This window comes from Electrophorus electricus, chromosome 23 (assembly GCF_013358815.1).
Source record: "Electrophorus electricus isolate fEleEle1 chromosome 23, fEleEle1.pri, whole genome shotgun sequence".
In the NCBI taxonomy this organism is placed as follows: Eukaryota; Metazoa; Chordata; class Actinopteri; order Gymnotiformes; family Gymnotidae; genus Electrophorus; species Electrophorus electricus.
In genome coordinates, this window is record NC_049557.1 from 6,140,454 (window position 1) to 6,152,163 (window position 11,710).

Here is an 11,710-nt window from a genome sequence, read left to right on the forward strand (position 1 = left end):
CACAGTCCAGTTCATTCCAACATTTTACCAACATCTCATCCCAGCCACCACCAAACTGCAACTTAAATATCAAGGAAAAACATGCAAAAATATTAATACTATACATTAAAGTAATTGTATGGGTCAGCAACCATGGCACACATCTACCCCAGAGCACCTTTACAGATATTTACAGATCAAGATATATGTCTCTCTCCCTCTTTCCCTCTCTTTTGCTCATTCTGTCTCTTTCCTTCTCTCTCTCTCTCTCTCTCTCTCTCTCTCTCTCTCTCTCTCTCTCTCTCTTTTTTCCTCTCTTCTTTCTCTGCCCACTCTCAGTTTACTGAGTCACTGCTGTTATTTTGGTACACTCTTTCTTCAAGCCAAGATGGCATGGAAATGAGAACATGCAGGGATGTGCGGGGGGGGTGTATGCAGGTGTGTGTGTGTGTGCACATGGGTACATGTGCGGACGTGCAGAGGTGTGTGTATGTGTGTGTGTATGTGCATGAGGGCATGTGTGGATGCGTGTGGACGTGTCTGTATGCGTGTGTGTATTTGCACATGATTGCGTGTCTGTATGCGTGAGTGTATGTGCACGTGACTGCATGTGTGGAATGTTTGGGTATGTGTGGGGATGTGCAGAGGTGTGTGTATGCATGTGTGTATGTGCACATAATTGCGTGTTTGTATATGTGAGTGCATGTGCACATAGCTTCGTTTGTAGATGTGTGAGGGTGTGTGGATATGAGGATGTGCACATAGGTGCACGTGTGCGGTTGTGTGTATGCATATGTGTATGTGCACATGAGTGCATGTATGTGGATGTGCAGAGGTATGTGTGGATGCTTCCAGTCTCATGGAAGACAAGCATCAAGACTATTCTTTGTCCTGGCTCCCAGATGGAGTCCCTTGCAGTTTTCAAATGCAGACTGAAGACCCATGTATTTGTGGAATATTTAAATGACCACTGATCCTGCTCAAATGTTAGCTAACCAAAATTTTCATCCTTATTGTATTGTACTGATTGTTGTTGATTGTTATGTGTTTTGCACTTCTAGGCATCAGCATTGATTCCTGTATTTCTAGTTCAATGCTGTCTTGTGTCTTGAACTCTAACCTACTGTACTGGTTAGGATGTATTCTATGAGTAAATGACAAAGCACTTTTGTAAGTCATGCTGGATAAGAGCGTCTGCCAAATGCCATTAATGTAAATGTAAATGTGTGGGGATGTGTGTATGTGCATTTTTGTATGTGTTTGTGTAAGGGTATGTGCACACGGGTTTGTGTGTGAATGTATGAGGGTGTGTAGATGTCTGTGTATGCATGTGTGTATGTGCACATGGGTGAGTGTGTGAATGTGTGGGGAGTGTGTATCGGTGTGTGTATGTGCACAATTTTGTGTGTGTGCGCACGCGCAAGTGAATGTATGGATGTGTGGTGTTGTGTGTGTGTGTGTGTGTGTGTGTGTGCATGACCACAGGGTTCTGAGCTTGTGCCTTATGCAATACTTTGCAGGCCAGTACCTCCATACTGCTGGTGTATCATTAGTGAAGGTGCTAAACCAAATGAAGTACAATGGCTTAGCCAAGCATTAATGTCAAACAACACTCTAATCTACTGCCACTGTTACTGGCCCCATCAGGGGGGTCTTGCAGCCCGTACCTTGGTGTGTTTGCTTTGAGCTCTGTCACGTAGTCTAGCACCTTCATGTTATATAATGTGCTTCCTGGAAGGAGCCAGGCCTTCCTAAAGAAGTAAACCTTTCTCTCTGTGTTTTTGTCTGAACTACAGCAACTACCTTTCAGGATGAAACTTTCAGATGAGGTATTGAGACAGAAAACACAACATGCATCTCTTTCTGCCTGTCTGTCTGAGAAAATAAGGACTGTAAATGTATTAGTAAAAATGTTTTTCTTTTCTTTTTTTCTTTTTGCTATGTTTGCTTGTGTGTGTGTGTGTGTGTGTGTGTGTGTGTGTGTGTGTGTTTGTTTGTTGCAGGGCTCCACAGGTGAAGATCGACATCTGAATAAGACAACATCACTAATAGAGAGCCAACACCACCACCTACTGCACTGCCTGGAGAAAACCACGGTCAGACACACACACACACACACACAGACACACACACACACACACATTCTTATTGCCAAAGCCATTCTCACATGCACACACGCTCATACACATTACACAACCTACATAATTACTACACCAACAGTTGAGCAAATACACACATAGACTTACACATGCAAAAGCCAATGCGCATATTGTTCAGGAATACATTATATGAGTGTATATATCTGCAATGTTGCATTCTCTCTCTGTATGTGATGCTGGTTGCACTGGTAATGTGTATACAGATCAGACTGTTAATGTGTATACAGATCAGATTACTAATGCGTATACAGATCGGACTGCTAATGCGTATACAGATCAGACTCTTAATGTGTATACAGATCAGATTACTAATGCGTATACAGATCGGACTGCTAATGCATATACAGATCAGACTGTTAATGTGTATACAGATCAGATTACTAATGCGTATACAGATCGGACTGCTAATGCATATACAGATCAGACTGTTAATGTGTATACAGATCAGATTACTAATGCGTATACAGATCGGACTGCTAATGCATATACAGATCAGACTGTTATGTGTATACAGATCAGACTACTAATGCGTTTACAGATCAGACTTGCACAGCAATGTGCATATGTAGCAAGCAGAGCTATGGAGTATAACTATCCATTATGAGCTCAAATATATAGAGCATGGAATTTCTGACTCTGATTTTCAGTGGGTGATCATTTGCTTACCATGTAAATGTAGAATATTTCCCACCCACCTGCTGATGGAACACAATTCCCTTCATATGGAATTAGTGCCGTTTCACACTGCACATCTTTAATATAATAGGTGTGGTTGTGTTTCCTAATGGCATAGTGCTTAAGCGCTGCGGCTTGGATTAAAGAGTGCTTGGAGGGGGGTGGGCTGGGACACCAGACCTCCCTGATGTGCCTCCTGGAGGTGTCGTGGGCTTAATTCAGCAAAACACCAATGAAGGGTGTTGCCTACATTACGACCCCTGAGAGGAGCTCACAATGTCATGGTTGCTGGAGTGAAGACAGTAAGCATGCTTCTGTGTGAAGGTCTACTGGTGTTCTAGTGGCATAGGATATTATACATCTTATCCTGTGTATATGTACAATTACTGCATGCTACAGACATTTACTGTATGAATGCCTTTCGATCTGTGTGGCATATCCTATAGAGTGAAGGATGCTGTGAGCATGGAGATGTGTTGATCGTTTAGTATGAAAAGGTTTCTGTTAACTATATAAACTCTGATCCATCTGGTCATTAAACATGGAGATGAAGGTAAAGCCGCGTTGCTGTCACGGTCTCCCTTTGTCTGGGTAACTTCCCTTGCTCCTCTTTTTCTCTTCTTTGATCTCTCCTTCTGTCTGCTCTCCCTCCCTCTCTCTTCTCTGATCTCTCCCCCCACCCCACCCCCGTCTCCCCCACATAACCTTTCCTCTGTCTGTGTCTCTCTGGGCAGAATCATGAGTTTGTGGATGAGCAGCTGTTTGAGCAGAGTTATCTGGAGAGCGCTCTGCAGAGTTTGCCTTCACGGAGCCCCTCCCTGTCCAGCCAGGAGGGCATCACGGGCACCTGCTGTTCCCGACGAGCCAAGAGGGGCAGCCGGCCCTCTAGCGAAGCACACAAACCCTCTCACATGCACCCACACACACACAATCTCCAGGAGCTCAGTGCCATACATATCCAGTGTGGAGAGCAGCGGACTCTCAACACCAGGTAATATGTACACACAAACTCATATGCTGTATGTGCACTAGTGAAGAAAGTAGAAGTTTAGCTACCCAAATGAAATGAGCAATAAAGCAAAGCAAAAATAAGCTTGTCTAAACAAGTCAAAGATCCAGTTAACTGCTAATCTTTATATGCAACTTTAAATAATTTCTCTCTCTCATTAACTCTTGCTCTCTCTCTCTCTCTCTCTCTCTCTCTCTCTCTCTCTCTCTCTCTCTCTCTCTCTCTCTCTCTCTCCTCACAGTAGGTCCAGCCTTAATATGAGGCCAGATGAATCAGGAGGTCTGAACTGTAAGAGCAGCAGTCAGGTTACCACGGCAATCATCAGCATTCCCACCCCACCCACCAACAACTCCCCCACCAGCCCCGAAGCCCCACCCAACCTTGCCTCCAACTCCAGCGCTGGTGTGGTAAAGGTCTCCGCGCTGTGACAGACATTGCCAGAGAGCCCACCGAATGGCAGGAAAGAGGGACAGGGAGGAGCACTCAGGAAGCGAAAACTGTGGAGTAGCCTTCCCCCTAGTGGGAGAAGGACAGCACAGACTCAGACTCCTGAACAATGAAAATCAAGGAGAGAGGGCTGGTATCAGAGAATGATGGAAGGAGGTGTGTGTGTGTCTGTGTGTGTGTGAGAGAGAGAGAAAGAAAGAGAGAGAGAGAGAGAGAGGGATAAAGAGCGAGAGAGGTATTATGATAGCAGAAGAGCCATAAGAACTTCATCAATCTGTTGTGAGGTTGATTAGACGAGGATGTCAAGAGTCACTCTGCATCAAGCACTTTTTGTTTTCTTTAGTCTCTGTTGTCCTCTACTGTGTCGCATTCTTCCTTTTTAATCCAATATAGGGTGTCTGATATTCACCACAGTACATATATTAGTTTATTATTTGGCAGGAATATTCAAGGTTTGTTTTTCAATTAAGATGGAAGCTAATTAAGACTTCAGAAGCATAGTATAATTTCTTTCCATTTGTGCTGATGTTCTTACTATATATATATATATATATATATATATATATATATATATATATATATATATATATATATAAAAACAGTCAGCAGTTACAAGGTCATCATATGCAGGCAAGTCCTTACTGTTCCCTAACTCCCATTTCACTTCATTTAGGTAAGCTCTGAAAAGATAAAAAAACATCAATAGGGTTAGTGGGACAGAAAATTTGTGAAAGTTTTTTTACATTATTATTTGTGTAAATGTGAGTGTGTGTTCCCTTCAGTGGGATTAACAGAAATCTAGCGTGGTTATATATGTTAAGACCTTTCTCTCTGTATGTATGTATGTATGTATGTATGTATGTATGTATTTGTGTGTGTGTGTGTGTGTGTGTGTGTGTGTGTGTGTGTGTGTGTGTGTGTGTGTGTGTGTACAGGCCATATCCCCGTAAGCTCTAAATGAGCCTTTCACACAATATGTGCCTCTCCTTGGGGGAAGGAGCATTTTTCCTCTTTTAATTCGCTTCCTTTATCTCCTCTTGGAAAACAAGAGATGTTTATCCAAGATGTTGAGTGAACAATACCATGTCAATCTGCAAATTGTCAGTAATCACCTTGTAAAACAGCACCAAAAAAAGTGTGGAAAAAAAAGTATTCAAACTATCTGTGACTATAAGCACAAGGCATTTGCTGAGAGGTTGTGAGTAGGGTATGTACTAAGCCTTGGATTATTTGTGAATATTGTTAATAGGATATTTTGTAATATTTGGCCATTGTTTGGCAAAACCAGTGCAGCTGTGTCCCTGTCCTCTCTCACTGTGGTCCAGTGCTGCCCTGTCTGCTTGTGTCACTGAAACCACGCTTTAGATAGCTGTTTTAGTACTCAGTGTTGTTTTCTTTCCTGCTCAGTGGGCATTTTATTGAAAACAAATGTAAACCCTGTTGTGTGTTTGTGTATTTTACCTGCATAGAAACTTTCGATGTTCGTCACCTTTCAGTGTTAGTTTTTCCTCCTCCTAAAAACAGACTGTCTTTAAAGAACTCGGCCTTGAGTCATTTGTTGCCATGGTGACAGCAGACCCCCAGAGAGAGTTTGACTGACACCCACATGGACCAATAAGACCTCTTCTTAATTACATGGCCTTTTTTATGTTTCTGGTTCTTCATGATTGGCATTTGAGAGACAATGGCTTTGTCACTAAGAGTATGTGTGTGTGTGTGTGTGTGTGTGTGTGTGTGTGTGTGTGTGTGTGTGTGTGTGTGTGTGTGTGTTTTCTTGCCACAGTCTGTTTCTCCATTCCAATATTAAATCATTTAACTTTCAGTTTGCTTTTATGTTTCTCCAACTATAGTGATAAGTAGGGTTTGAGGAGACAGCATATGTGTGTAAAGGTGAACACAAGCGCGGGCTATAGTTCATCTTAAGAACAACCCAAATGGCTGTCCAATTAAATAATACAAACATCTATGGTTTTTTAAAGTAGCTTAATCATTTAGAAGTTGACGATCCTTTTTTATACCCCAACCCCAACCACCTTAAGGTTCTGTTACCAGAACTGTATAAAGGACTTTTTAAGGATGCTTTTTGGAGCAGAACGGTTTGTTTTGTAATGACAAAACGGAAAAGGTAAAAACACCAGCATATAGTCAGAGATCATCAGGAAATTAGGAGGGGAAAAAAGGATTATTTTTAATCGAAGACTACTGGTCCTGTGTCTGATTTATGAGACTTATGCTGACATACTGTAACAGACTACAGATCACCAGTGTGCTCAATAGTGAAGATTCTCTTACACTTGACCAGCGGAGTGAATCTTTTCAGCAAGTGCTCAACAATGAAAATGGTGAAAATGTTCACCACAAACAATGAAAATCAGGCACAGTTTTGCAGGAGCTGAACTCAGCAAACATAGTTTAAATCCTGGACCACTACAGAGGGGGACAGCAGTTCCTTTATTCACTATTTAACATTTATTATTTGCAAGCATCAACCTATGCATAGAATATGTTAAGATTTATTAAAATAAATTAAGTTTGAGGTCAGTCATTATCCATACCTTGCAGTAATTGAGCAAAGATATTTAGAGATATATGTCACAACTGACTACTAGGCCTACTATTACAGCTTCGAATAATTAGGCTGTGGTCTTGTGTTAGGAAATGTGCTATTGTATCAGACATCTAATGTCAGCATTCAGGGGCAAAGTATCTTATTAGCTCTAAATAGAGGAACATCAGAGTGTTCAGGACATGTCACACATTACCAGAATGTCCATTTAGTTGTTTTTTGATTAGGGAAATCTCACTAAAATGTTCTCAGACAAAAGGTTCAAGGCATAGTTAGAAGATCCTTCCTGTGTTCTGAGCTCTTACAAACACTTTTCAGTAACACAGAGCAAAAAACTGGATATTTGATAAAAGATCTCTGTAGGCAGCTGTGTAATAAGCTGTGTCAACACTAACTAAACATGAATGATCCTGCTCCAGTCTATTTAGAGTTCAATTCTTTATCACAAATTTTGTACACATCTACCTGATCAGAGGGAGAGAGAATTTGTTCCGGTTTAATCTTATTTATGGTGTGTGTAATATCAGATAAAACACTATAATGTGTATGTTTTTGAATGTTGTATCAACCTTTAATGAATCAGAACCCAGTATCTGCCCACTCTACCACATTTGGATCGAATGTGACTGCAAAACATAAAAGTCAAATCACATCCATGAGGGGTGAAAATTAGATTTTCTCCAGTTCACAGGACTCTGTGACATAGGGCTAAAATTGCCTCTAATCCTGTTTCTGCCTGAGACATGAGAAAGCTGGTCAAAGATTTGCAATCAGTCTTCTGTATGTAAACTCCCTCTGAGTGTCCAAAAGTGTTGTCTTTTCAACTCATGTCCCAAAGTGGAGTTGCATCCGTCTGTCTAACTCCTAGTTGCCAGTGAGCCTTCTCTTCATTGTCTCTGTATTTATTTTTGCTCTTTTTTATGCTTTAGTTCTTATGCAAATATCACATTGGTCTGTCCACCCTACTTCTTTACCTTTTTCCGTCAGATGTTAAATATAATTTATGATCTTGTCTTGTCACAACTGTGAAACGCCTGATAAATGATCTGTATCTGTCACTAACTCTTCTGTTGTGTGTAATTTTTTTTTCCGTTTTTCTTACTTATAATCAACTTCAGTCAGATCTGAATCCTTAAACTGGCTGGTATAAGTACTGAGACTGCTTTTTGTCTCAAAATGGCTACCTCACACTACTTCCATATCTCACAGAGTTTCTGCTTGGGATTTTTTTTAAAAGCCTGACGTCGTTAATTTGTCACTTTTTTTTTCAGGGAATTCGTTCAGATTACTTAACAGATTATTATATCTACATTAGATTATTAATACTAAATCATCAGCGATACTGAGCCTAAACCCTAAATTTAAAAAAAAAAAAAAAAAAAAAGGAAAAATTAATTATCTTAAAATGACTGCATTACACCAGGCTAATGCGTATGAGTGTAATTTATTTGTCAGAACAGGTCAAATATATCAAATGTTGGTTTGGGGTTTTCCCCTCACTGTAACTAAGGGGAACTACCCAATAATTACTACTAAACATAAACTGTTGACTTTTGGTCTCTGGTCACCAGAGATGAGTAGTAGCAGGTTCAGTCTACAGTTATATGTAATCTACATTTAGCCATATTTTTCTTTCAAATTATAGTATGTTGCATGTGCTCAGGTACATGAAGAATGGAGTAAAGTTTTATACAGCTACATATTATTCACCAGATTTAGCTACTATTTTTATTTTAATATATAACAACATGGAACTCCTATTTATTCCTACTTATTTTGTTTTTAGTAGTCTACTTCTACTTTTATTTGATTAATTTTGCCTCTGAAAAAAAAGGTAGGCTCCATTTAGTTCATCTGGTAGAAGGTGCTAGAAGAAAAGTCATGGGTTTAGTTCCCAGGAAGTGCAGATCTCTAGGATGGTCTGGTTCAGTACAAGCAGTGTCTTTATCCTGGAGCTTCTTAATATCGTTATGCTTTCACACTGTGGGACCTTCTACAACATGCTTCTGTGAGCAACCAAGACTACCTGCTAGGAGAATCATATACCTCACATATCAGAATTTCTGATTCTACATCAGAATGAATCCTTCGAAATGGCACAGACCATGATATGCCAGTGTTACATCAAGAGAACCATAACCTTTGGTTTGTGTCTGTTATTTTTTAATACAAGCTCATAAAGGAAGCAATACATTGTCGAGACATAATAGATTGATGGCAGAAGCCTCTAGACTAGCATCTGCAGTGTTACATAATTTTTGTGTAAAATACAGCTTTACATGTGCTACATAAGAGAGAAAAGTTGTAGTTATGAAGTCCTAAAGCGAAGTGCTGAGGGGTTTAGCACCCTCAGACCCTCTCCCCTTTCGAGTTTTAACACTGTACTGTACTATATAAGTGATGTTATAATAGGGCTAAATTCTCCACAAACCATATGCAGAAACAGAATTCTGTGCGGAAGTAACGTTGCTGTGGTGGGTCCACATATATAGATGCACATGTTAGGATGGGCGAGGCTTCAGGTCCCAGTCATCGTCCACCATCGACTGCTCCGAAGGTGCTGCTATCGATTACAGGTTTTTAACCATAAGTTACTCTTAGTGACTATCGCGTCACTTATGAAACTTGTGAAATCAGACTGTGGACATACAAGTTTAGAATCTATTCTTAACTCTTAAAAATATATTTAACGTTTGTCCTTTTCTTTAATCAAATTCGGTAGGCGATGCTAACATAAAGCCGGAGCCAACCTAAAAAAAGGTCGGAGACAGGAAAAAGGTGGCATATTATTAATTTCACGTTTTCCCACTTAGATCTCTTTTAAAACCTTCCAATTTTTGTACCTAAATGTAAACACAGCAGAAGAGCGTTTGACCCCATACAAATAAATATCTTTTCATTTTTTATAACTTTTTTTACATTCCCAACTAGATTGTCTTAAAATCCAGTTAACGCGTACATTGTAGAAAATGTACAAAGAGCCTGCACACTGCGATTTATTTCAGGACAGTGGCAGACGTCACTGAAAGAACAGCAACAACAAAAAAACAGCACTTCCATTTGAGCAGATTTCAAAACCGTATTCGCGTTTTCCTTTTTCTCAGCTTTGAACGGCAACATTCCTTCTGACCTCTCGAGTAGCCTAGGTTAACTGCTGAATGCAACAGCGAACTTATCCGGACTCTATTAAGAATAAGAGAAGCTAGATATACAAGAGGGTACAGAAAAAAAAACCCGGCTGTCAAATGAACTAACAGCGCATTGTTGGTGGTCTGTAAATTCCCTGAATACAATCTAGAAAATTAGGTTACCCGAAAGAAAATGCGTTTGGTGCACGTTTGCAGAAAGAAGTCTGAAGAAACACAGTATATACTTCTTCGCCTGTACAGTTAGCAAAGAAAAGGGACAACACATTCAGCCTTGACAAGTAATCATTTTATAACGCAACCTACATGTATGAACTCATCCACTGATATGTGAAACTATTTAACATATTTTCACTAACATTTATAATGAGTTTGCATCCGTTCTTCTAGTTATAGCGTTTTCACACTTGTCCCGAATAATGGAGTCCGCACCCCGGAGCTAATCTGGGCTCCACTGGGGAGGGGCCCATTATCGTTGGTTTGATTTCCCACAGAATTACATCCGAACCGTGGATCGATTGCGCAATACCATACATAATATTTTTTCTATGCCCAGGTTTGCAACATGAAGTCATTGTTTTCATCCGTTTATTCCTTTTTATCATTTTATTTCTGGATACAAACACCCAAGCAGCGGAGAACAGTGGGGTTTTTTTGGACATGACATTTCACCGTGCAGGAAAGCAACCGATCTCGAACGAAACAGTTTTTAGCCATGCAGGCCAGCACCAGATGCGTTTTTCACAATGCTCTCAGTATTACAGTAGCTTTGCTCCAGCCCTATGAGAGTTACATTTTATTAGTGATAACTTGGAACTATCATATGGCTAAACTACGTGAATGCACACCTGCATGAAGTTTGCTCCCCTAATGTCTTCAGTTTTAGCCAAACCGCTCTCAGACGTTTGTGCAGTTTAATGTTTGATTTACGCTACTTTAGATTTTGAGATATAAATCTTTATTTATTTTTATTTATTTATCTTTACTTACACTGTAATATAATTGGAATCCCATGTCTCCCATCGGTCCCAGTTGTGCCGGTTTGTTTTGCTTTATTGGTAGTGATATTAAGGCGTTTTCTTTGGTTGTGTCCTGCCAATTCTCACCGACTTCAGAAGCAAAAGACCTCGGCGCACGAAAGTTTCTTTCACACCAAACGCACGGAACTGGCTTAGCAAACGGTCCTGCGTCTGGAAAAAACACCAGCGTGAAACACCCTTTTGCACTGGACGGTTTTCGATATAAGAAATATGACCACAATACCGTTTTGGCTAGTCTTGACCGTGATTTTTTTTCCTCCTTATAATTTTGCTGTTCCAGCTAAATGTTTTCTCAGATCAATAAAAATCCATTAGTTACTTCAACTTCCCCCCCCCCCAAGTATTACGTCTCTTCACAAGTATCACATGATTTTAAACGGAAAGGACACTGCGCTCAACTGAGTTACATTTTCTTCTTGCTCCAACTGCCAGAAAGCCAGAGGTGACTATATAAGCCGCTGCCTGATGGGAAGAGCGCAGTCTGATTACATGTAATCAGAGAATCATCTCATCAAGCGCTGTTATTACGAGATATCGATGTCTAGTAGGCGGGAGTCTAATTTCCACGTAATTCCAGGCAGTGAAGTGTAGGATTTACACTCGAATGTTCCTCTAGAACTTTGTAGGCAAGTTACTGAAGACCTCTACTGCTAAATATAATTGTGATTAATCATTCAAATTGGCCAACA

General features: G+C 40.3%; 1 protein-coding gene across 4 annotated transcripts in view; it reads left to right on the top strand.

Moving 5' to 3' along the window:
* The window catches only part of kcnd3 (potassium voltage-gated channel, Shal-related subfamily, member 3), a 93,644-nt gene extending 88,854 nt beyond the window's left edge, over window positions 1-4,790 (top strand). For 2 of the 4 annotated variants that reach the window (XM_027001297.2, XM_035521812.1), the window contains exons 5-8: window positions 1,776-1,808; window positions 1,983-2,075; window positions 3,548-3,804; window positions 4,064-4,790. In XM_027001297.2, the coding sequence (XP_026857098.1) occupies window positions 1,776-1,808; window positions 1,983-2,075; window positions 3,548-3,804; window positions 4,064-4,250 (570 nt within the window). In that variant the 3' untranslated portion in view covers window positions 4,251-4,790. The remainder of the gene's footprint in view (window positions 1-1,775; window positions 1,809-1,982; window positions 2,076-3,547; window positions 3,805-4,063) is intronic. The other 2 variants (XM_035521810.1, XM_035521811.1) reach the window with 2 other exon arrangements.
* Window positions 4,791-11,710: the final 6,920 nt, after the last annotated feature.